General features: G+C 48.2%; 2 protein-coding genes across 6 annotated transcripts; both read right to left on the bottom strand.

Moving 5' to 3' along the window:
- Positions 1 to 665: 665 nt before the first annotated feature.
- On the bottom strand, positions 666 to 8,758 carry LOC109571905 (sialic acid-binding Ig-like lectin 13). 4 transcript variants are annotated; one of them, XR_011561786.1, is made up of 9 exons: positions 8,193 to 8,727; positions 7,725 to 8,003; positions 7,489 to 7,536; positions 6,737 to 6,994; positions 6,368 to 6,652; positions 6,003 to 6,090; positions 5,281 to 5,362; positions 2,358 to 2,649; positions 666 to 914 (listed from the first exon to the last, which is right to left on the bottom strand). XR_011561786.1 is itself a non-coding variant. In XM_070772189.1 (9 exons), exons 1-9 carry the CDS (start codon positions 8,656 to 8,658, stop codon positions 2,467 to 2,469), a joined length of 1,539 nt encoding a protein of 512 aa, XP_070628290.1. In that variant the 5' UTR covers positions 8,659 to 8,758; the 3' UTR covers positions 666 to 2,466. The 4 variants fall into 4 exon arrangements, 3 of the variants coding, with proteins under 3 accessions (XP_070628290.1, XP_019833977.2, XP_019833976.2); XM_070772189.1 differs by having other exon boundaries at positions 666 to 2,649; positions 8,193 to 8,468; positions 8,619 to 8,758; XM_019978418.2 differs by having other exon boundaries at positions 666 to 2,649; positions 6,737 to 6,958; positions 8,193 to 8,730.
- A 4,382-nt stretch (positions 8,759 to 13,140) lies between these two features.
- On the bottom strand, positions 13,141 to 22,930 carry LOC109571913 (myeloid cell surface antigen CD33-like). 2 transcript variants are annotated; one of them, XM_019978434.2, is made up of 7 exons: positions 22,473 to 22,930; positions 22,025 to 22,408; positions 21,540 to 21,818; positions 21,228 to 21,272; positions 19,506 to 19,602; positions 17,787 to 17,868; positions 13,141 to 13,890 (listed from the first exon to the last, which is right to left on the bottom strand). In XM_019978434.2, exons 1-7 carry the CDS (start codon positions 22,504 to 22,506, stop codon positions 13,720 to 13,722), a joined length of 1,092 nt encoding a protein of 363 aa, XP_019833993.2. In that variant the 5' UTR covers positions 22,507 to 22,930; the 3' UTR covers positions 13,141 to 13,719. The 2 variants fall into 2 exon arrangements, with proteins under 2 accessions (XP_019833993.2, XP_070628318.1); XM_070772217.1 differs by lacking the exon at positions 21,228 to 21,272.
- Positions 22,931 to 27,221: the final 4,291 nt, after the last annotated feature.

Here is a 27,221-nt window from a genome sequence, read left to right as displayed (position 1 = left end):
TCTTTTCCACTGTGGTTTATTACAAGAAACTGAATATGGTTCCCTATGCTATAGAATAGGACCTTGTCACCTGTCTTAATGTTTTTTCTTTTTTCGAAATACAATTGATTTACAATGTTGTGATCATTTCTGGTATGGTAAAGTGACTCGGTTATACATCTCTGTACATTCTTTTTTACATTCTTTTCCATAAGGACTCACCCCAGGACACTGAATACAGTCCCCTGTGCTATCCAGAGGAACCTCGTTGTCTCTCAACTGTCTTACTGTTGATGGGCATTTGGGCAGGTTCTGTTTTTTCAGCCATTACAACATGCACTGTTGTGAAAACTTTGGATACATTTGGTGAACATGCATACACGCTTCTGTTGAATGCATACCTGGGAGTTGAATGGTTGTCTCGTGTGCTCAGTGTTAGAGTGACAGGCATTTTCCAAAGTTGGTTGTACCTATTCTCACTCCTACCAGCACTTTGGAAGAGTTCCAATTGCTCCACATCATCACCAACACTTGATATTCTTTTTTTCTTTGAAATGCTATTTATTTTTTGGCCATGCCTTGAGACATGTGGAATCTTAGTTCCCCAACTAGGATCGAAACTGTGCCCCCCTGTATGGGAATCAAAGTTTTAAACACTGGACCACCAGGGAAGTCCCAACACTGGATATTCTTTAAGAAAGCATTTTTTATTGGATGAAGCACCCATGATATAAAATTTACCGATGTAACTATTTTCAAGTGTGCAATTAAATGGTGTTAAACATGTTCAAGTTGTGTAACCATCAGCATTGTCCATTTCTAGAACTTTTTCATCATCTGAAACTGAAATTCTGTATCCATTAAACATTAACTGTCCACTGACTCCTCCAGTCCCCAGCCCCTGGTATCCACTTTATAATGCTTTTCTTTAAAAACTGTGGTTAAAAAAAAATGATATAAAATTTACCATCTTAACCATTTATAAGTGCATGATACAGTAGTGTTTATTATATGCATCTTGTTGGCCATCAAATCTCTACGAATGTTTTCATCTTGCAAAAATGAAACTCTACACCTATTGAATAGTAACTTCCTATCTCCCCAACCTCTGAGTATCCCCCGGGGACCCCTCTACCTTCTGTTTCACAGTTTAATTTCTTTGAATACTTCCTATAGCTGGAATCACGCAGTATTTGTCTTTCTGTACAACTGGCTTATTTCACTTCATGTAATATCCTCAACACTCAATTTCCTTGATATTATTTTTATTATCTTAGCCAATGTCACTATGCAACTGGCATACCACTGCAATTTTCATTTGTATTTCCTCGGCAGCTACGAAAGTTGAATACATTTCTGTATGCTTCTTGGCCATTTGACTATCTTGCCTTTCTATTTGCTTGTCTTTTTCTTATTGATTTGTGGAAGCTCTTTATATATTCCTTTACATTTTAAAAAATTTATTGTTTAATTTTTTAATTATTTTAAAATACATATTCTTTATATTCTCTGGGTGTCCTTTGTTAGATACATGTATTGGGAAGTATCTTCTCCACCCAGAGAATTACATTTAGATTTACTTAAAAAAAAAATAATACATGTCACACCCCACCAGAAAAGAAAAACAAAAAACTAAAATAATATATGTTGTTAAGAATAGTCAAAAACTAGTCAGGCAAAATAGAAGTATGTGGTAGAATCAAAAGCTGACATCTCCCTCCATTCTGAGGTAACATATCACAAACATGGTTAACAACACCCACAGTGCACGTGTGTGTGCATTAAGTCACGTCAGTCATGTTCCACAGTGCATGCTCGCATGAAGAAAGCTGAGCGCTGAAGAATTGATGCTTTTGAACTGTGGTGTTGGAGAAGACTCTTGCGAGGCCCTTGGACTGCAAGGAGATCCAACCAGTCCATCCTAAAGGAAATCAGTCCTGAGTATTCATTGGAAGGACTGATGTTGAAGGTGAAACTCCAATACTTTGGCCACCTGATGCGAAGAACTGACTCACTGGAAAAGACCCTGATGCTGGGAATGACTGAAGGTGGGAGGAGAAGGGGACAACAGAGGATGAGATGCTTGGATGGCATCACCGACTCAATGGACATGAGTTTGAGTAAACTCCGAGAGTTGGTGATGGTGAGGGAAGCCTGGCGTGCTGCAGTCCATGGGGTTAAAAAGAACCAGACACGTCTAAGTGACTGAACTGAACTGAACTGAGGAATATTATCCTCACTTTACAGAGGAGGAAACTGAGGCACAGAGAGGTAAACTCCTTTGACTTGCTTGACATAACACCCTTAGCATTACCCAAGCCTGGATTTGAACCCAGGACTCTCTAACTGTGACCTTCAGCCACTCCAAGGAACCTCACCTTCTCACTTACAGGCTTTGGCTCAGCAGGCAGCCAAGTCTTCAAGAATCAGTATCTGACACACACGTCCCTCAGAGGTGCATTTTCTGGGGGTGGAGACAGGGTCCTATCACTTCCCAATCTTGATCTCTGAGTACTCGGTGGTGTCCCAGACCTGAAAGTTGTGGGTCCTCAGTCTGTGGAAACTGAGGTTTGTATAATAGAGTTCTTGTTCCTTCTCTGAGGTGGAAGCAGCCGAAGCTGGGGTCTGGTAGTCAGAGGGGCTGTCTGACCAGGATTCATTGAAGTGACCCTGAGTGGGAAGAGAGAACGACTTGAGCTGGCCTTTGAGGTCTGGAGAAGGGAACCCAGAGCTTGAGGAGGGTATTTATTCACTTATCCATTTTCACACCCATTTCCTGAGGATTCACTCATTCAGTCACTCCTTCATTCATCCATACCTTTAATCAGAATGGTCTGTTCTTCTTATTACTCATCTCACTGAATCCTTACAACCTCCCTCCATGGGTGATATAAATGTTATCACCATTTTACAGATAGGAAAATAGAGGGAGCAAAGTGAGGTGATTCTTCCACAGACAAGGTCCCTGACCTTGCACTGTCTATCAGGACAAGGAGACAGTATGAACTTGTCACACACTCAAAACTTATCAAATTGCAAATTGTGTTTTGATGGACAGAAGCAGGGTGCTGTGGGCGAGAGTCACAGAGGTCTGCAGGAGACCTGCACTGCCCTCCAGGAGCTCACAGTGTTGGGGGAACAGGCCTGTGGTTATTATAGGGAAGTGTGACGACAGTCTGCCTGGTGTAGGGCAGGGGAATATTTGAATGACATCAATTGGCATGACACTTAAAAAAGAATGAAATAAAACAGAAACAGACTCACAGACATAGAGAACAGATTTATGATTGCCAAGAAGTGGGGTGGGGTGAGGGAGGGATGGATTGGGAATTTGGGATCAGCGGAGGCAAACTATTATATATAGGATGGATAAACAACAAGGTCCTACAGAGAACTATTTTCAATTACCTTGATAAACCAGAATGGGAAGAAATAATGGGACAAAGAATGTATATATATTCATATATATATATACATAACTGAATCACTTTGCTGTACAGCAGAAATTAGCATTGTAAATCAACTATACTTCAACAAAATACATTATTTTAAAAAAAGGATGAAATAAAGCTATTTGTGGCAACATGGATGGATCTAGAGGTTATCATACTAAGTGAAGTAAGTCGAACAAAGACAGACAATTACATGATATCGCTTATATGTGAAATCTAAAAAAATGATACAAATGAACTTATTTAGACCCCAATGCTGGGAAGGATTGAGGGCAGGAGGAGAAGCGGGGCAACAGAGGGTGAGATGGTTGGATGGCATCATTGACTCAATGGACATGAGTTTGAGCAAACTCAGGGAGATAGTGAAGGACAGGGAAGCCTGGCGTGCTGCCGTCCACGGGGTCCAAAGAGTTGAACACGACTGAGCGACTGGACAATATTAACTTAGAAACAGCCAGATGGAAGAGATGCTGAGGGCAAGGTATAGGGAAAGGACACAGTTTCCATGCCTTCTCCAATTGCTTTGTCCTGCTCAAATCTCCGCTTGTTCACCAACCCGAAAGCTCTCTAAACCCCATCCTTTGAGGGTTTTAGGGAGGCTTCACACCACAGACATGATTGACTAAACCACTGGCCTTTGGCGACTGAAATCCTCCAGCGCCTCTCCCATCCCTGGAGGTCAGGGGGTGGGACTGAAGGTTCCAGTCCCCTCTGCTTGGTTCTCCTGACAACCAGGCCCTATCCTTAGGTACTTTCCAAAAGTCATCCCATGAAAATAACAAGAGACCCCTTTAACACTCCCATCACTTCAAGTGTTCTAGGAGCTCTGTGTCGGGAATAGGGGATAAAGATCAAATATATATTTCTTTTTATAGATCATAATATCATAGAATACAATAAGCTCATTTGTGGGGAGGGACAGGATGCTGGCGGGAGAACTTGGCAGGGGACAGATTATAGAATACCAGACTGAAGAATCTGGGCTTGATTCCTTAGGCCTATGCTGTCCAATACAGGAGCCCCTAGCCATGCGTGGCTCTTGAACCCAAGAAATGTAGTGAATCAGTCAAAAATGAATACTGGAGGTCAAAGTTTTTGTATTAAAAAAGAAAAAGAGAGAGAAAGAAAGGGAGGGGAACAGAGGAAGGAAAGAAGGAAGGGAGAAAGAGATACGGAAAGAAAGGGGAAGGAAGGAAAGGAAGAGACAAAGAGAAACAACGAAAGAAAAAGGAAGGAAGGAAGAGAGAAGAGAAAGAAAGAGAAAGAAAATATCCTATTAATAATTTGTACATTTATGTTGACTATTGATGACATGATGTTTGAGATGATACTTTGGCTACATTCGGTTAAATAAAATATTATATAAAAACCGATCTCACGTTCCTTTCTCCTTTTTTTTTTTTTTTTTAAACATGGCTAGGTTTTAAGTTGTACTCATGGCTCACATCCTATTTCTGTTGGATTTAGACTCGGGGGCGGGGCAAGCACAGGGTGACTGTAAAGAAAAGCTGTTTGGGGAACTTCTTGCTGAGAGCTTAGTGGGGGAGGAGAGAGAGAGCCACTGACCCAGAAGAGAGTGAGGGCTCAGCAGGAAAGGGGCCAAAAGGAGAAGAACTTTGCTAAACGGAAGATGGACAGGACTCGGTGAATTCTAGGCTCCGGCGAGTGCAGAAAGACGAGAGGGTGATTTGAGTGCAACAAGAAACTCCAGAGGAAAAGCAAACTTGGAGGCGGGGGCGGGGTGGGGGAGATCACGTTTTTCTTAGGTGCTAAGTAGGCTGCCGCGGCCCCTGTGTAGGCAGAGGGGTCCGGTGGGGACACTGGACGGCAAGCCGCCCACGTCACTCACCCGGGACGCGGGACGCGACGCTGGGCAGTCGCCATCTTGGCTCGACGCTCTCTCCACAGACTTCTTCCTGTAGATCTTCACCCTGAAAAGAGACCAAGGCCTTTAAGAGGGCTCCTCTAGGGAGTCCAGAGGGACTTCCTGAACGCAGGCTGGTGTCCAGCTGCAGAGACCGTGACCAGAAAGCAAGCGCCCTCCTCCCGCACGGCCAGTGCCAGGGTCCACACTGGGCCAAGATGTCAGGAGGCTGCATTCTTGATGCCACTTCAGCGAGCCACCTCCTTTTCAGCGTCATCAGTCCACCAGTGCCCTCAACTCTGGGCTTTAAGTGTTTTTTTTTAAAAAAACAATTAGTTTATTTTTGGCTGTGGTGGTCTTCCTTGCTGCCTAGTGGCTTTCTCTAGTTGGGGCCAGTGGGGGCTACTCTCTAGGTGCCCTGCGTGGACTTCTTACTGCAGTGCCTTCTCTAGTCGAAGAGCACGGGGCTCTAGGCGAGCAAGCTTCAGTAGTTGTGGCACACGGGGTTAGTTGTCCCACGCCCATGTGGGATCTTCCCGGACCAGGTATCGAACCCGTGTCCCCTGCACTGGCAGGCGGATTCTTAACCACTGGACCACCAGGGAAGTCCTGAGCTTTGGGTTTTGAAGATTCTTTGAGTCTTCGCCCCCGTCCTCCTCCCATTGCACCCACCCCCATAGTGGTCCCCAGCTGAGGCCCCCACTCACACAAAGATGAGACAGAGAGCAAGCAGGGCTGTGACACCGGCTCCTCCGATGGCCCCCTGAACCACGCCAGTCCTGGGTCCTGGTTTCCCTGCAGATATGAGACCTGGGGTGACTTCCAGCCCCCTTCAAGCGGGCACCTGGGCCCCCAGCCTTCTCACATCCATGACCCACGAGTGTGCCCACTTTTCCCCAGGACTCGGTGCTGTGTCCACCATCCTTGATACAACTGCATCCTCCTGTGCCCCCCTCCCCTGGTACCACAGAGGACCTTGAATGCTAGTCCCCTTTAGCCCAGAATCATGCCCATTTCTCTTCCTCTCCACGTTTTCTAGGACCCAGATGCGCGACTTCCCCTTTCCCCAGACCTGGCAGCAGCAGGATCTTCACGATCTGTTTCCCATGGGCGTTCTGGGCCTCACAGCTGAGTCTGAGGCCGGAGCTGAGCCCCTCGCGGAGGCTCAGGGAGCTATTAGCCCAGGGCCCGGCGGAGCTGGAGGCAATCTCAAAGGAGGCGTTACTGAAGTTCCCCTCCAGCAGCCCCTCGCCCAGCCGCCAGTGCAGGGAGGGGGCCGGCCAGGCTCTCGTGGAGCAGCTGCAGCTCAGACCCTCGTCCTCCTGGGAGCAGGAGGGGCCCAGCAGCTGCGGGGGAGCTGTGGGGAGATATGGGAGGGATCAGGGGAGCTTTCCCCTCCCTGGAACCCCAGCCTCCTTCCCCCAGGTGTGTTCCAACTCACTTCTCACAACGAGGTTCAGAAACGCTTTCTTGGAGCCCAGTGGATGCTGAGCTTGGCAGACGTATAACCCCTGGTCCCTCAGTTCCACCCGGGGCAGCTCGAGGACCCCAGGGTTCGAGGAATTCGAGGGGCTCAGGGTCAGGCTCTCTCGGGTCCAGCTGATCATGGCAGGAGGGTTGCTGTCAGGAACACAGTCCAGGCGCAGGGACTGGCCCTCCTGGACTGAAAGAGACTGGCTTTTGCCCAGAGTTTCAGGTCCTGGCAAGACAGAGAGAAAGCTAGCCTCACTCTGCCTATCTCTTCCATTGCTTAGTGGCTCATATTGTCCTGGTTCGGAGCATTGTCGATTTCCTCTGCGTAAAAACTCCCATCGTGGCCAATTTCAAATGCCTCATTTGAAGCCACTGAACCCAGAAGTGGGAAAAGATGGACACAGTTGCACAACTGGCTCTTGCCAACCAGTGAGAGCCAACCCCTAAGGAGAGAGAAGGCAGGATTTGGGAGGAAGATAGAACCCAGGCAGTGGGGACAGTTACATCCATTTGGCAAGGAAGAGGCCAGGTGACATCCATGAGAACAGGGTCAGTGGAAGGGGGAGGCTGGTTTGTAAGCCCACAAGCCAGTGTGGGGGGCTTCCCACCCCTGCTGTTCCCATACCGTCCATCTGAGTCCTGAACCCCAGATCAGCTCGGAAGGTCAGAGACAGACCCCATTTCCGTCACTGCCCCAAGAAGAGAGGTTTTGACGTATACCTGTGCCTTCTTTCTGGTACACTCTGATGGTCAGCTCCTGGGGTGCATCTGGACAGACAGATATAACTGTCCCTTTTCAGGGGCAGGAACATAGGCCTCCCAGAAACATCAGAAGTGGGAAGCAAGTGGAGTGGGGTATCCTCATCCATCCTCCCCAGTTCCAGCAGCCCAGGCCCTGCCTCCCTCTCCCCAACACCGTTGGGGACCCAGCCTCTTGCCCCTCCACCCCCACTCACAGGACACATTGAGCCTGATGGTCGCCTCTGTGCTCACACCAGCTCCGGGGAAGGTCACACGACACGTGAGGTTGGTGCCGTGGTCCTGGGGACTCGGGGTGAGGGTGAGCACTGAGGAGTGGGGACTCTCGGGGTTCGGGGAGGTGAGGGCGACACCGGTCCAGGAGAAGGTGGGGGGCGTCCCCCTCTCACAGGCCCATGGCACCGCACAGGTGAGGTTGGTGGGGCGGCCGGATGCTAGGGTCCCCTGGACGTGGATGTCAGGTGTGTCTGTCAGAGCTGGAGAGGCGGAGACATGGACCCAGGACTGGAGGGGGGACCCCTGTGTGCCCCTCAGAGCAGTTGTTCCCCAGCATCCTGTACCCCTGGGTACCCCCCCAGGATGAGAAGACAGGGTTCCCCTCCCACCCTGCCCTGGGGACCCTCAGGACCCCTGTATGTATGCCCTCCACTTGGCCCCATCCTTACCCATCACACGGACCGAAAGCGGATGCCATTTATAACTATATCTCACAGTAGGCCCTCTCTCCACCCTAAAGATGTATGTCCCCGTATCCGTCCTCTGGGCGTCTCTGATGTCCAGGGAGCAGTCTTTGGTCCAGGGGTCTCCAACGAGGAGGAATCGGCCCTGGGTCTCACTGAGCACCTCACGCTCTGGGTTGTTTGTGGCCACTGCGGGATCTCCAGGGGAATCTGTCCTTTCCCGGAACCAGTAGCTGTGAGCTGGGTCAGAGTCTTTCCAGCCTTCCCGGGGATAATAGACAGAGCAGGCCACATGGACACACAGGCCCTCCTGCACTGACACGGACCGCGGCACGTCCAGCTGGTATCTCAGATCCTGAGCCAGGGACCCCGTGGGGAAATGAGGATTAGTCGAGCCCCAGCCCCACTCACCTACCCACAGCAGCGACAGCAGCAGTGGCAGCAGCAGCATCTTTGGGGTGACACTCTTGGAGCCTTGGTGTCACAGGATTGAGAGCAAGCCCCAACAGGAAGCCCAGGGCTGAGGTCAGAAAGTGACAGACCACAAAAGAAGAACTCAGCATCCACAGGCTGCCAGAGCCGCGCGAATCCTGAAGAGGAACCGTCTAGATGAGGCCCCGCTGAGGGTCACAAGCAGCGAGCACTGCCCAGGGGAGGCTCCCGGCTCCCTGTCCTCCACCTGACCCCTCTGCACCTCTGTCCACAGCTGGAAATCAGGCAGGTCAGTCCCCGCCGGGTGTGGGAGGCAGGAAGGGCAGCCGGGGAAGCTCTAGGCATGAAAGATGGGGATGGGTACCCACCCCTCCCCGGATAAAGGAGGTGGTGATTAGTTACTGAGATGATATGACAACGGCACACATGTGCATCTCTGTTTTCGGAACTGGAGCCCCAGGAAGAATGGGACAGACTTTGTGTCATCCTGGAGAACTTCTCTGACACCCCAGGTCCCGTTGATACAGTGAGCTGGGAGTGGCCAGCTCGGAGTTTAGAGGAAAAACTCGATTGCTCTGTGCAGTTAGAAGGTGAGTTCCCGGGTGTAAATGGCCAGAGTGGGTGGGACCAGAATGAAGGTGCTATGAGAACATGATCCCAGGGGAGCATGGGGCTTCTTGATCTAGTAACAGCAGCCTGCCCTGGCCCCCCTGGTGTTGACTGCGCACGCCAGGCCTGGGAGCCGGGCACTGAGAGCAAGATGACAGCCTTTGGGGGCAGGTGGGCCTGCTCTTCTTCCCCTCCAAGCCTCAGCTTTTTCATCTGTGCTGCTGCTGCTGCTGCTAAGTCACTTCAGTCATGTCCGACTCTGTGCAACCCCATAGACGGCAGCCCACCAGGGACCCTCGTCTCTGGGATTCTCCAGGCAAGAACACTGGAGTGGGTTGCCATTTCTTTCTCCAGTGCATGAAAGTGAAAAGTGAACGTGAAGTCGCTCAGTCACGTCCGACTCTTAGCGACCCATGGACTGCAGCCCACCAGGCTCCTCCATCCATGGGATTTTCCAGGCAGGAGTACTGGAGTGGGGTGCCATTGCCTTCTCGTTTTCATCTGTACATGTAGGAATAATAATGTTCAACCCTTGTCCTGGGCATTTTCTACAGTCTCTGGTGTGGCCGTCTTGCAGGTCACATGTCTGGCCCTGCCCATTCCTCTGAGTCCCTCCTTCAGCGAGAAGCTCCTGGTGGTCAGTGGTATCTTTGATAGATACCAAAGCCTCAGTGGTATCTTTGATAGATACCAAAGCCTCATCTGAGGCCTCCGAAGAGGGGATCCAGGGCACAGACTCTGCAGTCAGATGGCTCTGGGCCGAGCCTTGCTCCCTAATGCATGCTGTGCCACCTTGGGAAGTGGCTTAATCATTCTGTGCAGAATTGCATCCCTGTTGTTCATGGGGTGTTGGGGCTGAATTGTATTACCCACCCCAAAAAAATTTATATGTGCAAGTCCTAACCCCTAGTGCCTCTAAATGTGATTGCATTTGGAGACAGGGCCTTTAAAGAGGTTGTGTTGTCATTTAGTCGCCCAGTCGTGTCCGACCTTTTGCAACCCCATGGACTGCAGGCCAGGCCTCTCTGTCCTTCACCACCTCCCAAAGTTTGCCTGAGTTCATGCCCATTGCATTGGCAATACCACTCAACCCTCTCATCCTCTGACACCCTCTTCTCTTTCTGCCCTCAATATTTCCCAGCATCAGGGACTTTTCCATTGTTCGAATCAGATGACCAAAATACTGGAGCTTCAGCTTCAGCATCAGTCCTTCCAATGAGTGTTCAGGGTTGATTTTCCTTAAGATAGACTGGTTTGATATTTTTGCTATCCAAAGGACTTTCAGCAGTCTTCTCCAGCACCACAATGCAAAGGCATCAATTCTTTGGCACTCAGTCCAGCTCTCACAACTGTACGTGTGAGGTAATTAAGGTAAAATGAGGTCATTGAGGTTGGCCCTCATAGGGCCCGTGTCCATGTAAGTAGAAGCGGTTAGGACACAGACACACACTGAGAAGCTACCACGTGGAGACAGGGAGAGAAGACGACTGTCTACAAGCCAAGAAGAGAGGCCACAGAGGACTGTATACATATGTATAACTGAATCACTTTGCTGTACAGCAGTGATTAATACAACATTGTAAAGCAACTATATGTTAATCAAAAATTGTTTTAAAACTTAAGGACTTCCCTGATGGTCCAGTGGTTAAGAATCCACTTGCCAACGCAGGGGACACGGGTTCAATTTCTGGTTCGGGAAGATCCCGCATGCTGCAAGCAACTAAGTCCATGCGCCACAACTACTGAACCTGAGCTCTAGAGCCCGGGAGCTGCAGCTACCAAAGCCCGTGGGCCTTGAGCCCGTGCACCTCAACAAGAGAAACCTGTGCACTGCAGTGAACAGTAGGCCCCACCCGCTGCAACTAGAGAAAACCGAGATGGGCAGCAACAAAGACCCAGCGCAGTTGAAAATAAGTTAATTTTTTTAAATGTAAAAATGAAGAAAAAATAAGGACCCAACCCCGTGGACACCTTGATCTCAGACTTCCAGCCTCCAGGTTCATAAGCAAATGAATTTCTGCTGTTCAAACCTGCCAGCTGGTGGAACTTCCTTGAAGCAGCCATAGTGAGTGAACCCACGGGGTCTCCAGGAAGAATCAACCCATGGAGTGCTCAGTGTACACAGTGGCCAGGGGTCAGCCGGCAGGATGGGAGCCCTCTGAGGCTGGGAGGGGAAAAGGGAAGGAACGGTGTGGCAACCCCAGGAAACCTCTGCTTCTCCTCTTTGCCCTGGCTCTGATCCCAGCAGGCTCTTACTTCACCAGGCGGTGCTGACCTGGCCTCTGCTCGGGTTGTCCCTCTGATGGTTGAGCCAGTTGCTGCCCCTGCAGCCATCTGTCCAGCAGAGTGTCCTGGGGGTGGGGTGGGGGTGGGGCTGACACTGGGGAAGCACCAGCTGGGTGGGGGAGGGGCTGCAGGGTCGGGCGTGGCCAGGGCTGATCCAACCGGGAGGACCGGGCTGTGGGAGCCCCTAGGAGGAGGGAGAGAGGATGTACCTGGAGGATGGGAGGGGTGTGTGCATCCCTGACAATATGGCGAAGACCCCTGACTGTCTCTCAGTCAGGTTCGAGAGACGGTGGGTCTGAGTGGGTTGTGTTGTAGGGGCTGAGATGCCCTGACTCTGTATTGTTCCTCCATTCCTGGGGTCCTAAGCCCACTTGCCTTCTTCTTATCACCTTCCAGAATTCTCCTTGGTTGTCTCTTGCATCATTCTTAGGGTTTATAGTTGTGAACAGAGGGCAAAAGCTGGGAAAGGCAACAGGAACCATACAGCTTGAAAAGCCTAAATATTTACTAAAGAAAGCTGAGTGCTGAAGAATTGATGCTTTTGAACTGTGGTGTTGGAGAAGACTCTTGAGAGTCCCTTGAACTGCAAGGAGATCCAACTAGTCAAACCTAAAAGAAATCAGTCCTGAATATTCATTGGAAGGACTGATGCTGAAGCTGAAGCTCCAATACTTTGGCTACCTGATGCGAAGAGCTGACTCACTGGAAAAGACTCTGATGCTGGGAAAGATTGAAGCCAGGAGGAGAAGGGGATGACAGAGGATGAGATGGTTGAATGGCATCAACAACTAGATGGACATGAGTTTGAGCAAGTGCCTGGAGTTGGTGATGGACAGGGAAGCCTGGCATGCTGCAGACCATGGGATCACAAAGAGTCAGACATGACTGAGCAACTGAATTGAACTGAAGCCCACTTGCCTTCTTCTTACCACCTTCCAGAATTCTCCTTGGTTGTCTCTTGCACCATTTGGGGGATTTATAGTTGTGAACAGAGGGCAGAAGCTGGGAAATGCAACAGGAACCATACAGCTTGAAAAGCCTAAATACTTACTATTTGTCTCTTTACCAAAAAGTCTCCTGACTGCTGACCTGGAATATCAGGTTGAGAAGCTTGCAAATTCTTCTGTTGGATTAAGGAGAGAGAACCGTCTTTTGCTTATGGTCAGCTCTAAGCTTTAGGAAATTCTCTAAATGGCATTATTTGATTTTGCCTATAGCAGGAGTAGTAGGAGGTAGAGAGGATGGAAAAGGAAAATTCAGGAATGGAGAGAGATGATGCTGGAGGTCAAGTCAGGTAAGGGATCCAAGGGAGAGTTTTGAGTAAGAGAGAGGCTGACAAATGTAACCAATGTGGTACCCAGGGACAGGACCGACCCAGCTCAGGGTGAAATGTGCAGACAAAATAATAATGTTGCCCACCATCAAGCCATCAGCCACAGAAGCCTGCCCCGCTGCTGTGCCCTGAGGAGAACTCAGGATGGAGAAAAACACAGTACTTGCCCTAGATTATTAAAATGCATATCTAAGGAATAATTTCCAATGGACTCAGACTTTTGCATCCTCCCATACATAGAAAAGCACTAAAATCATTACATTGAGGTATCTGATTTTTGTGATTAGCAGTGATATTTTTGATGTTCAGTTACACGTTTGTTTTCAGCAAAAACGTTTGCCTATATATCCTGGCTCCTCCCTACCTCTACAGAGCAGTTCCTCAGAGCTATCTGAAAGGCTGTCTCCCAAGCTATAGTCCTAGGTAAGATCCCCAAATAAAGCATAACTCACAACTTTCAGGTTGTGTGTGTTTTTGTGTGTGTGTGTGTGTGTTTTTTCAGCCAAAAGTCACAATGTATCAAGACTTCTGTTGCATATTTCATACTTCCATTTAATCCTTACAACAGCCCTGTGAGGCTGGACTTCTCATGTTTGTTTCACCAAAGCATGGTGGATGGGGGTCAGGGTAGGTGGGTCACAAGATGCTACTTTCTTAATAAATGAAAGAGCATGGATGTGATCCCAGGTCTCTGTGATTGCAAAGCCTAAGACATATAGCAGGAAACTTGCAGGCAGTAGTTCATGAACCCACTGCTGATGGGGATGTTAGGTCTCCAAGAATCAGCCTGTGGGTCCTCCTTCCCACAGGAAGCGACGTCCTGACGCTGAGGCTCATACTGCCTTCGGTGCCTCACTTGATCCTGATCTCTGCGTATTCTGAGTGAGGGCTCTCCTGAGGCTTCTCCCCACGGAAGATGATGGAGGAATAATGCAACTCCTGCTCCAACTCCAAAGAGGGGGTGGTCCCTGCATAATTTGTGGGGTCAGAAGATTCCTCTGACTTGGACTCCTGCTGGTGATCCTGTGCAGAGAGCAAAGAAAGGGGTCACATAAAGGTAGTGTGGGGATGAGAAGGCAGAGAGGGCCCATGAAGTGAATTTGACTCTGGGACAAGCATTTATTCATTCTTCCATTCTGTTATTAAACATTTCTCAAGGTTCTGTTTATGCAATCATCCAACAGATGTAAGGCTACAGATTGTTTTCCAACTCTACAGAACACTCACATAGACCTATGTAGAAAATAATATTATGTTACTGGCTCAGGGATTGAATCCACGTCTGCCTCTCCAGCACTGTAGGCAGATTCTTTACCACTGAGCCACCTGGGAAGCCCTATGTAGAAAATATTATTATGTAACAACAGGGAAACTCTCAAAGAAGGTAGCTACTTCCCAATGATAGGGACAGAATGAAGGACAGAACAGGTGATTAAACAGTTAATCCCACTAGAGGATTGTAAGTAGAAAAATATGGGAGACCCCTGTAAGTTAATGATTACTCGAGAAAACAGATTTCAGTTTGGTTCAGTCAGTCATGTCCGACTCTGCAACCCCATGGACTGAAGCACACCAGGCCTCCCTGTCCATCACCAACTCTCGGAGTTTACTTAAATTCACGTCCATTGAGTCATCCAACCATCTCATCCTCTGTTGTCCCCTTCTCCTCCTGCCTTCTATCTTTCCCAGCATCAAGGACTTTTCAAATGAGTCAGTTCTTCCCATAAGGTGGCCAAAGTATTGGAGTTTCAGCTTCAGCATCAGTCCTTCCAATGAATATTCAGGACTGATTTCCTTTAGGATGGACTGGTTGGATCTCCTTGCAGTTCAAGGGACTCTCAAGAGTCTTCTCCAACACCACAGTTCAAAAGCATCAATTCTTCGGCGCTCAGCTTCTTTATAGTCCAACTCTCACATCCATACATGACTATTGGAAAAACCATAGCTTTGACTAGATGGACCTTTGCTGGCAAAGTAAAGTCTCTGCTTTTTAATATGCTGGCTAGGTTGGTCATAACTTTTCTTCCAAGGAGCAAGCGTCTTTTAATTTCACGGCTGCAGTCACCAACTGCAGTGATTTTGGAGCCCCCAAAATAAAGTCTGACACTGTTTCCACTGTTTCCCCATCTATTTGCCATGAAGTGATGGGACCAGATGCCATGATCTTCGTTTTCTGAATGTTGAGCTTTAAGCCAACTTTTTTACTCTCCTCTTTCACTTTCATCAAGAGGCTCTTTAGTTCTTCTTCATTTTCTGCCATAAGAGTGGTGTCATCTGCATATCTGAGGTTATTGATATTTCTCCCGGCAATCTTGATTCCAGCTTGTGCATCATCCAACCCAGTGTTTCTCATGATGTACTCTGCATATAAGTTAAATAAGCAGGGTGACAATATACAGCCTTGACGTACTCCTTTTCCTACTTGGAACCAGTCTATTTGTTCCATGTCTAGTTCTAACTGTTGCTTCCTGACCTACATACAGATTTCTCAAGAGGCAGGTCTGGTATTCCCACCTTTTTAAGAATTTTCCACAGCTTGTTGTGGTCCACACAGTCAAAGGCTTTGGCATAGTCAATAAAGCAGAAATAGGTGTTTTTCTGGAACTCTCTTGCTTTTTCAATGATCCAACGGATGTTGGCAATTTGATCTCTGGTTCCTCTGCCTTTTCTAAATCCACCTTGAACATCTGAAGTTCACGGTTCACATACTGTTGAGGCCTGGCTTGGAGAATTTTGAGCATTACTTTGCTAGTGTGTGAGATGAGTGCAATTGTGCAGTAGTTTGAACATTCTTTGGAATTGTCTTTCTTTGAGATTGGAATGAAAACTGACCTTTTCCAGTTCTGTGGCCACTGCTAAGTTTTCCAAATTTGCTGGCATATTGAGTGTAGCACTTTCACAGCATCATCTTTTAAGATTTGAAATAGCTCAACTGGAATTCCATCACCTCCACTAGCTTTGTCCGTAGTGATGCTTCCTAAGGCCCACTTGACTTCACATTCCAGGATGTCTGGCTCTAGGTTGGTGATCACATCATCGTGATTATGTTGGTTGTGAAGATCTTTTTTGTACAGTTCTTCTGTGTATTCTTGCCACCTCTTCTTAATATCTTCTGCTTCTGTTAGGTCTGTACCATTTCTGTCCTTTATTGTGCCCATCTTTGCATGAAATGTTCCCTTGGTATCTCATAATTTTCTTGAAGAGATCTTTAGACTTTCCCATTCTATTGCTTTCCTCTATTTCTTTGCACTGATCACTGAGGAAGGTTTTCTTATCTCTCCTTGCTATTCTTTGGAACTCTGCATTCAAATGGGTATATGTTTCCTTTTCTCCTTTGCCTTTAACTTCTCTTCAATTCACAGCTACTTGTAAAGCCTCCTCAGACAACCATTTGCCTTTTTGCATTTCTTTTCCTTGGGGATGGTGTTGATCCCTGCTTTCTGTACAATGTTAGGAACCTCCGTCCATAGTTCTTCAGGCACTCTGTCTATCAAATCTAATCCCTTGAATCTATTTGTCACTTCCACTGTATAATCGTAAGGGATTTGATTTAGGTCATACCTGAATGGTCTAGTGGTTTTCCTTACTTTCTTCAATTTAAGTCTGAATTTGGCAATAAGGTGTTCATGGCCTGTGCCACAGTCAGCTACCCGTCTTGTTTTTGCTGACTGTATAGAACTTCTCCGTTTTTGGCTGCAAAGAATATAATCAGTCTGATTTTGGTATTGACCATCTGGTGATGTCCATGTGTAGAGTCTTCTCTTGTGTTGCTGGAAGAGGGTGTTTGCTATAACCAATGCATTCTCTTGGCAAAACTCTATTAGCCTTTGCCCTGCTTCATTCTGTACTCCAAGGCCAAATTTGCCTGTTACTCCAGGTATTTCTTGTCTTCCTACTTTTGCATTCCAGTCCCCTATAATGAAAAGGACATCTTTTTTGGGTGTTAGTTCTATAAGGTCTTGTAGGTCTTCATAGAACCGTTCAACTTCAGCTTCTTCAACATTACTGGTTGGGGCACAGGCTTGGATTACTGTGATATTGAATGGTTTGCCTTGGAAATGAACAGAGATCATTCTGTCTCTGCAGTTTTTGAGATTGCATACAAGTACTTCATTTCAGACTCTTTTGTTGACTATGATGGCTACTCCATTTCTTCTAAGGGATTCTTGCCCACAGTAGTAGATATATAGTGGTCATCCAAGTTAAATTCACCCATTCCAGTGCATTTTAGTTCACTGATTCCTAAAATGTCCATGTTCACTCTTGCCAGCTCCTGTTAGACCACTTCCAATTTGCCTTGATTCATGGACCTCACATTCCAGGTTCCTATGCAATATTGCTCTTTACAGTATCAGACCTTGCTTCCATCAGCAGTCACATCCACAACTGGGAATTGTTTTTGCTTTGGCTCCGTCTCTTCATTCTTTCTGGAGTTAGTTTTCCACTGATTTCCAGTAGCATATTGGGCATCCACTGACCTGGGGAGTTCATCTTTCAGTGTCCTATCTTTTTGCCTTTTCATGCTGTTCATGGGGTTCTCAAGGCAAGAATACTGAAGTGGATTGCCATTCCCTTCTCCTGCTTAACCACAAACCAAGCAGGCTTGCTTAGCAACAAAACCATGCAAAAGAAGCCCATGACCTGTCCCTCAAACAATAAAACAATGGTGTGATTGTGTGGTGTGGCATGAACCCTCCTCTTAGGAACTATAATAACTGTCTTTTCCATGGCAATCATCTCCTGATTTGTCTGCCTCACATATTTGAATAATAATGAATCCTACATTTTCAAACAAGCAAGAAGGGGAAGAGAAAGAGCTCATTTCTGGACATGCTGAAAGGAGCATGGCCATGGGCCACCCCACACACTGGGGAGATACACAGGGCAGGCTGCATTGCCAGGGTCCCCATGTCACTCACCAGGGAAGCTGGCTCTGCGGCAGAGTAGATGTCCTCCATGTCCACTGCGGTCTTGGCTACCTTCTTCCTGTAGATCTTCACTCTGATGAGAGAGAGGGTTTGTGACACAGGGTCACTCTTTTGAGGCTGGAGTGAGTGCTTAATGCAGGTCAAGTGTAGGGCCAATATATCCAAAGACCAATATATCCAAAGAAAACCATAATTCAAAAAGATGCATGCACCCCAATGTTCATTGAAGCATTATATAAAATAGCCAGGGCATGGAAGCAACTTAAATGTGCCTTGACAGAGGAATGGATAAAGAAGGTGTGGTACTTGTATACTATGGAATATTGCATGCATGCATGCTAAGTCACTTCAGTCGTGTCCAACTGTTTGCGACCCTCTGGACTGTAGCCCGCCTGGCTCTGCTTCCATAGGATTCTCCAGGCAAGAATACTGGAGTGGGTTGCCGTGCCCTCCTCCAGGGGATCTTCCCTCAGACCCAGGGACTGAATCCATGTATCTTACGTCTTCTGCATTGGAAAGTGGGTTCTTTACCAGTAGCACCACCTGGGAAGCCCTACACTAGAATATTACTGGCCATAAAAAAGAATGAAATGCCATTTTGCAGCAGCATGGATGGACCTAGAGATTATCACACTAAGTGAAGTAAGTCAGACAATTATCGGTTGCTCATTCATGTCTAACTTTTTGCAGCCCCTTGGATTGTAAATCATTAGGCTCCTCTGTCCATGGAGTTCTCCAGGAAAGAATATTGGAGTGGGTTGCCATTTCCTTCTCCAGTGGATTTCCCTGACCCAAGGATCAAATCCAGGTCTCCTGCATTGTAGGCAGATTATTTACCATCTGAGCCACTAGGGAAGCCTGAAGTCAGACAGAGAAAGACAAATATCATATGATATCACTTAAATGTGAAATCTAAAAAAAAAAAAACAAAAAAAGGTACAGATGGACTTATTCACAAAACAGAAATAAAGTCACAGATGTAGAAAGCAAACTAATGGCTACCAGGGCAGAAAACAGGGGGAGGGATAGGTTGTGAGATTGGGATTGACATATACACACTACTATGCATTAATGGGCTTCCCTGGTGGCTCAGTGGTAAAGAATCTGCCTGCCAATGAAGGAGATGCAGCTTCAATCCTTGGGTTGGGAAGATTCCCTGGAGAAGGAAATGGTAACCCGCTCCAGTGTTCTTGCCTGGAGAATCCCATGGACAGAGGAGCCTGGTGGGCTACAGTCCATGGGGCCCCAAGGAGTCGGATATGACTTAGAGACTGAGCACGAGCAAGATGCATAAAATAGATAAGTAATAAGAACCTGCTGTACAGCACAGGGACCTGTGCTCAATACTCTGTAATGACTTATAAGGGAAAAGGATCTAAAAAACAGTGGATATAGGTATATGCATAATGATTCACTTTGCTGTATACCTGAAATTAACACAACACTATAAACCAACTATACTCCAATAAAAATTTTAAAAGGGTAGAGTAAGTCCAGGAGCCTTTATCACAAAACTGTATCAAGGCCCCCACCCCCCCCACCCCACCAGGTCCTGAATCTCTAGGATCAGGGCTGGGAGCACTGTCACGCCTGGCTAGGTGGCTACTAGCTGGATTCTCATTACCCCTGCAACCCCGCCCATGCTCTGGGTCCTCAAAATCCCTCCAGGCCCCTCTTCTCCTCCACTGGCCCACACCCAGCCCAGCTCACACGAAGAAGATGAGGCCGAAGCAGAGAACAAGCAGCATGGTGACGCCAGCTCCCGCGATGGCCCCCTCAGTCACTCCTGCCCCTGTCCCTGATTCCCCTGCAGACGAGAGAGACACTTGGAGAGAATTCCAACCTTGACTCCTCTCCTCAGCATGCAGAGGGGTATCCTGCCCCTCACATGCAGGGTCCAGCCGCTGGGTTCCCCCTCCCCTCTCAGAACCTCAGCCTTTTGCAGAAGGGCACAGTCTAAGCGGCATTTGCCTCTCCAGCCCACACTCTTCCAACAAACTTCAGCTCTCCTTGGAGTCAACTACTTCTCCATCCAGGGTCTCTATGTAACAGACCCCAGACCCGGCCACAGCAGAGCCATGAGGCTTTGAGCCCTGTTGACATTCCAGACAGACAGACAGCGAGTCTTTGGGGGATGCTGAAAGGCCTTGCCCCTCCTTCCTTCCAGGGAGGGTGTCTAAATCTGCTCTCTCGGCCTCTGTTGACACTGTCACTCAGAGCTCACGGTGGTGTTTTGAGCCTCCAGAAATATGTGGAAGAAGGAACCTTCTCAGACCTTCATATCAGATCCAGACGGTGTTCCTGGCCCTGCCTGGCCAAGCCTCCTGGGACCCCAACACTCAAGATGAGGTACATGTGGACATTACGTGTCAATGATTGGATGGGCACTGCTGCGAGATTGCTGATGGGGCTCACTGTCCAGTTGTCATGACCCATGGGACTAGAACAACGAGGGGAGCGCTGGGCTCCAGAGAGGGGTCAGCATGAGGGCTGGGGTGGGGGGTGGTGCTGACAGTCAAAACATGGCCCCAAGTGACACTGGGGGGCAATGAAACCACTCTGAGTGACACTCTAATGGTGGATACGTGTCATTACATCTTTGTCCAAACCCATGAAATGTACCCCAGGTGGTACAATGGTAAAGAATCAGACTATCCATGCAGAAGACAGAACAGACGCAGGTCCCATCCCTGGATCAGGAAGAGCCCCTGGAGTAGGAAATGGCAACCCACTCCAGTATCCTCGCCTGGAAAATTCTATGGCCAGAAGGGCCTGGGCAGCTACAGTCCAGGGGGTGGCAAAGTGCTAGACGTGACTGAGCACACACGCACACACGAAACATGCAATGCCAAGAGTGAACTCTAACATCAATCACGGACTTTGGTTGAAAAGGATGTGTCCATGGAAGTTCACTGCAACATGTACCCTAGGAGCGGGGGGATGTTGGTGAGGGAGAGGCTGTGTGTGTGTAAGAAAGTGCAGGAAGGGCAGGGGAAGTCTCTTTATCTTCTGATCAGTTCTGCTGTGAACCTCAATGTGTTCCTCAAAATAAATTCTAATTCATAAAAAAAAAAAAGCTCACCTAGGACTTCAGTGATTGGTGAAGGATAAAGAGCATGTTTAGTCTCAATCTGTTCCTCAAAATAAAGTCTAATTTTTAAAAATGCCAGCTGAGGACTTCAGTGATTGGTGAAGGGCAAAGAGCTTGTTTAGAATGGGCGGGGACGAAGATGTGGGTCACTTGGCAAGACCAAAGTTGGAGGATATTGGGGATGAGACCTAATGGGGGCTTCTGTCTCAATGCGGGACCCCGCTCAAGCCCCATGATTTGAATGTGGGTACATCATTTGAAAGTACAGCTCTGAGCCAAGCTGGCAGAGACCCCACTCCAGTCAATGCCCCATGGGGGAAGGGGAGGGGGCTCCTTCCTACCTGTGCCATCCCCTGTGCAGATATTGCCTGGGTTCCGTGAAGCATCTAGGACCGGAAGAGAGCATTTCCCTCCTCAGTTTGCCAGAGAGCCGGGAGGGGGTGGGGGGCGGGGGATGGAGAGAGACAAGTGTAGACATCCCCTCCCCCCACACACAAACCCAGAAGCCACAAAAATCCAGGCAGGATAGGCTTTATGTCCCTCTAGCCTCCTCCCCAGCCGGGCCTCCAGGACAAAAGCACCTCCCATCCCCACCTCAGCTCCCCCTGCCGGAACACCCTCAGGCCCCCCCAGCGTCCTCACCCCTCACTCACAGGTGACATTGAGCAGGATGGTCCGCTCCACCATCACCCCACTTCTGGGGAACTTCACCTGACAGGTGAGCCTGGTGCCGTGGTCCTGGGGCCGTGGGGTGAGGGTGAGCACCGACGAGAAGGGGGTCCTGGGGCCCAGGGAGCTGGGGGCAGCTGACGTCCAGGAGAAGATGGGCGGCATGGCCCGCTCACAGGCCCAGGGCACAGAGCAGGTCAGGTTCCCGGGGTGGCCGGGCTCCAGGTCCCCGGGGCTGAGGACGTGGGGCTGGTGGGTGAGGGCTGGTGAGAGGAGGGGGGAGATGGGGGATCCGGAGGAGGCTTTGAGGTGTGACCCCCCCAAGAGAAGCGTCAGGCTTCATGGCAGCCCCTACCTCTGAGCCCCCACCTGCTTTATCCTCAGCGCCTCCCAGGAGGGGCCCCCACCCCAGCCCTGCCCTGGGGCCCCCATGACCCCCACTGTGGCCTCTCCTAGATCCACTGCTTACCTGTCACATTCAAGAAGAACAGTTCAGACAGGTAACTCCATTTCATACTTCCTTTTTCCATACGAAAAAAGTAGGAACCTCTGTCGCTCTTTCTGGCATCTCTGATCTCCAGGGAGCAGTTGTTGTCCCTGGGGTCCCCGAGGAGGTGGAATCGGCCCTGGGTCTCCTTCTGAACTTCACGGTCTAATTTGTTTGTGGCCACGGGGGCATCCTTGAGTACTTCGGCCCCTTCCCGGAACCAGAAGCCGTGAACAGGGGTAGAACCACTGCGGAAGTCGCTGGGATAGTAGACGGAGCAGGGCACGTGGACACACAAGCCCTCCTGCACCGACACGGACCGCGGTGCTTTCAGCCAGTAGTAATTCGGATCCTGAGCCAGGGTCGCTGAGGAAAATCAAGGATCAGCCAAGCCCCCGCCCCGCCGACCTCTGCCCCGCCGTCCACTCACCCGCCCACAGCAGCGGCAGCAGCAGCGGCAGCATGTCTGAGCCGGAGAGTGTCTGGGCCTCCTGTGTGTGAAAAGAGAAGGGAAGGGAGAGGGAGGTAGGGCTGCGGGGAGACCCGTGGGAAGCTGGGGAGGAGCAAGAAACTCGGTTCACAGAACAGGAACTTCAGAGCCGGAGCTCCTCCCCCTCCACACACAGCAGACAGGACACCCCTGGGCCCAGAGACCCGGGAGACCTGCCCAGAGAGGAGCAGAAAAGCAGGGGCCCCCTGTCCTGACCCCCATCTGGGGCTCGTCCCTCCAGCACCAGAGCTCGGACCTGTGAGGACACTGAGGGCTAGGACTCAGGCGGCCTCCTAAGGTTCTTCCATCCGAGCTCTGCTGTCTACACCAGGGCACTGCTCAACTCCACTCTTGACCTGGAGAGTCACAGCCTCACGGAGACCCTCGGGTGGTCATTCCTGTGAGATGCAGGGCTCTTTACTGTCTGTGGGAGTGTCTGGAGCAGAAGACAAGAAGGGGCTCCTGGGTGGAGTGAAGGCAGCAGCCAGCCACCCATTCACGCATCCCCCCAGCAGTGAGCGTCTCTGGGTGGTGACCTGGAGACCAGAAGGGATACAACTCACCTGGTCCTCACCCGAGAGATTCTCCCCGCCCGGGGCCCTCACTTCCTCCCCTGACACACAGCACGGCCGGGGCTAGAGCTGTGTCACTGGTGAGACTGCCATGTGTCCTGGCAGCATTCTGGGGTTTTCTAGAATTAGTCTCCTGGCAGCATTCTGGGGGTTTTCTGGAATTATGACATGGAATTTCTTAAAGAAAAAAACTTCTATGCTGATTCACAAACTTTCAATTGCATTTTCAAAATAAGACTGTATAGCATCCTGCTTCACATAAAACAAAAAGGGCAAACACATGTTCTGTGAGTCAGTGCAGACAAAACTTCTTTTATTTTTAAATTTAATGTAGATAGAGGGATAATAGGATAATAGGATATTTTTTATTATCCAAAGGATTTATTTTTCAATTTAATATAGTTTTTTGTATTAGAATATAGCTGACTTATAAGACTGCGTTAGTTTCAGTTGTACAGCAACAAGATCTAGTTATACACATACATATATCCATTCTTGTTTAGATTTTTTTTCCATATAGGTTATTACAGAATACTGAGTAGAATTCCTTCTGCTATACATGAAGTCCTCATTGATTATCTCTTTTATATATAGTAGTATGTATATGAGGCTTCCCTGGTGGCTCAGTCAGTAAAGAGACTACCTGCAATGCAGGAGACCTGGCTTCCATCCCTGGGTCTGAAAGATCCCCTGGAGGAGGGCATGGCAACCCACTCCAGTATTCTTGCCTGGAGAATCCCATGAACACGGAAGCCTGGTGGGCTATCGTCCATAGGGTCACACAGAGTCAGACACCAAACTCCTAAGTTAGTCCCAAACCCCTAATTTATCCCTCCCCCCATCCCCTTTCCCCTTTGGTAGCCATACATTTGTTTTCTATGTCTGTGAGCCTGTTTCTGTCTTGTAAATACATTCATTTGTACTTTTTTTTTGTAGTTTCCACATATAAGTGATTTATATAACGTTTGTCTTTGACTTACTTCAATGTGATAGTCTCTGGGTCCATCCATGTTGCTGCAAATGGCATTATCTCCTTCCATTTTATGCTTGAGTAATATTCCATTATATACGTAGACCATCATCTTTTTCATCCCTTTATCTATTGATAGGAGAGATAAGAAAGCCTTCCTCAGCGATCAATGCAAAGAAATAGAGGAAAACAACAGAATGGGAAAGACCAGAGATCTCTTCAAGAAAATTGGAGATACCAAGGGAACATTTCATGAAAAGATGGGCTCGATAAAGGACAGAAATGGTATGGACCTAACAGAAGCAGAAGATATTAAGAAGAGGTGGCAAGAATACACAGAAGAACTGTACAAAAAAGATCTTCACAACCAAGATAATCACGATGGTGTGATCACTGACCTAGAGCCAGACATCCTGGAATGTGAAGTCAAGTGGGCCTTAGAAGGCATCACTACAAACAAAGCTAGTGGAGGGGATGGAATTCTAGTGGAGCTATTTCAAATCCTGGAAGATGATGCTGTGAAAGTGCTGCACCCAATATGCCAGCACATTTGGAAAACTCAGCAGTGGCCACAGGACTGGAAAAGGTCCGTTTTCATTCCAATCCCAAAGAAAGGCAATGCCAAAGAATGCTCAAACTACCGCACAATTGTACTCATCCCACACGCTAGTAAAGTAATACTCAAAATTCTCCAAGCCAGGCTTCAGCAATACATGAACCATGAAATTCCAGATGTTCAAGGTGGATTTAGGAAAGGCAGAGGAACCAGAGATCAAATTGCCAACATCCGCTGGATCATGGACAAAGCAAAAGAGTTCCAGAAAATCATCTATTTCTGCTTTATTGACTGTGCCAAAGCCTTTGACTGTGTGGATCACAATAAACTGTGGAAAATTCTGAAAGAGATGGGAATACCAGACCACCTGACCTGCCTCTTGAGAAACCTGTATGCACGTCAGGAAGCAACAGTTAGAACTGGACATGGAACAACAGACTGGTTCCAAATAGGAAAAGGCGTATGTCAAGGCTGCATATTGTCACTCTGCTTATTTAACTTATATGCAGAGTACATCATGAGAAATACTGAGCTGGAAGAAGCACAAGCTGGAATCAAGATTGCCGGGAGAAATCTCAATAACCTCAGATATGCAGATGACACCACCCTTATGGCAGAAATTGAAGAGGAACTAAAATGCCTCTTGATGAAAGTGAAAGAGGAGAGTGAAAAAGTTGGCTTAAAGCTCAACATTCAGAAAACGAAGATCATGGCATCTGGTCCCATCACTTCATGGCAAATAGATGGGGAAACAGTGGAAACAGTGTCAGACTTTATTTTGGGGGACTCCAAAATCACTGCAGATGGTGATTGCAGCCATGAAATTAAAAGACGCTTACTCCTTGGAAGGAAAGTTATGACCAACCTAGATAACATATCCAAAAGCAGAGACATTACTTTGCCAACAAAAGTCCGTCTAGTCAAGGCTATGGTTTTTCCTGTGGTCATGTGATGTGACCACACATGTGGTGTGTGTGAAAGTTGGACTGTGAAGAAGGCTGAGCGCAGAAGAATTGATGCTTTTGAACTGTGGTGTTGGAGAAGACTCTTGAGAGTCCCTTGGACTGCAAGGAGATCCAATCAGTCCATCCTAAAGGAGATCAGTCCTGGGTGTTATTTGGAAGGACTGATGTTGAAGCTGAAACTCCAATACTTTGGCCACCTCATGCAAAGAGTTGACTCATTGGAAAAGACTCTGATGCTGGGAGGGATCGGGGGCAAGAGGAGAAGGGGACGACAGGGGATGAGATGGCTGGATGGCATCACCGACTCAATGGATATGAGTTTGAGTGAACTCTGGGAGTTGGTGATGGACAGGGAGGCCTGGCGTGCTGCAATTCATGGGATCGCAAAGAGTTGGACACAACTGAGCGATTGAACTGAACTGAACTGAACTGATCTATTGATAGATGCTTAGGTTGCTTCCACATCTTGGCTATTGTGAATAGTGTTGCTATGAACATGGAGCTGTGTGAATCTTTTTGAATTAGAGCTTTCTCCAGATAAATGCCCAGGAGTGGGATTGCTGGATCATATGGTGACTCTATTTTTCTTTTTTTAAGGAACCTCCATTGTGTTCTCCATAGTGGCTGCACTGGTTTACATTCCCATCAACATTGTAGAAAGGGTCCCTTTTCTCCACACCCTCTCCAGCATTTACCACTTGTAGACTTTTTGGTGAGTTTGACTGGTGGCCATTGATACCTCATTGTGGTTTTCATTTGCTTTTTCACAAAGATCCTTGTCAAATGAAAGTTCGATCATATGACTGCTCCTCTCAAAGACTTCTGGATACTGCCTTGGCCTGAAGCCCTCCCGAAGTCTGTACCGTCTCGGGGTCTGTAGCATCCCCCAGCTTCTCCCCACGTCCCTTTGCTTCCCTGTGCCGTCACACACCAGCCTCTGGTTGCTTCCGCAGCACAACACAGCGGCATCAGAGCTTCAGTCCTCTGTGCCTCCCCTCCCCCACGCCCACCACTTGGGATAACTCTCAGGTAAACACAGAACCTGCTTTTCACCATCATCAAGTCTTGGCTCAATCCTCACCTCTCAAATATACAAAATTGTCCCCCTAAATGTCACGTGGTCTTTCCCCGAGTAATGCTTCTCTAAACACATATTACCATCAAACACTCTCAATTTTTTTCCTTATTTCCTTTTGTTTGTATCTTTGTTTCCAGAAGATACATAAATATCATGATACAGCTGTAAAAAATAAACTTTTTTATTGATGTGTACGACCCCTGAGTCGGGCAGATCCTCTGGAGGAGGCCATGGCAACCCACTCCAGTATTCTTGCTTGGGAAATCCCATGGACAGAGGAGTCTGGAGGGCTACCGTCCATGGGGTCACAAAAGAGTTGGAAACGATGGAGCATGCATGCCACGCCACACCATAGTTGATTTGCAATTTACAAAATGTTGTGTTAATTTCTGCTGTCCAGCAAAGTGATTCAGTTATGTCAGGGGAGTGTGTATTTTCCTCGGTTCTGTCTCGTCACCACAAAAATTTGAAGCGAAGGACGTTAAAGCCCTCAGACAGACCGTGTCTTAGCTCTCGGACAGATCAGTGTTACAGCTCCGTGTTACAGC

This window comes from Bos indicus, chromosome 18, assembly GCF_029378745.1.
Source record: "Bos indicus isolate NIAB-ARS_2022 breed Sahiwal x Tharparkar chromosome 18, NIAB-ARS_B.indTharparkar_mat_pri_1.0, whole genome shotgun sequence".
Lineage (NCBI taxonomy): Eukaryota > Metazoa > Chordata > Mammalia > Artiodactyla > Bovidae > Bos > Bos indicus.
This window is presented reverse-complemented; position numbering and strand designations above follow the sequence as displayed.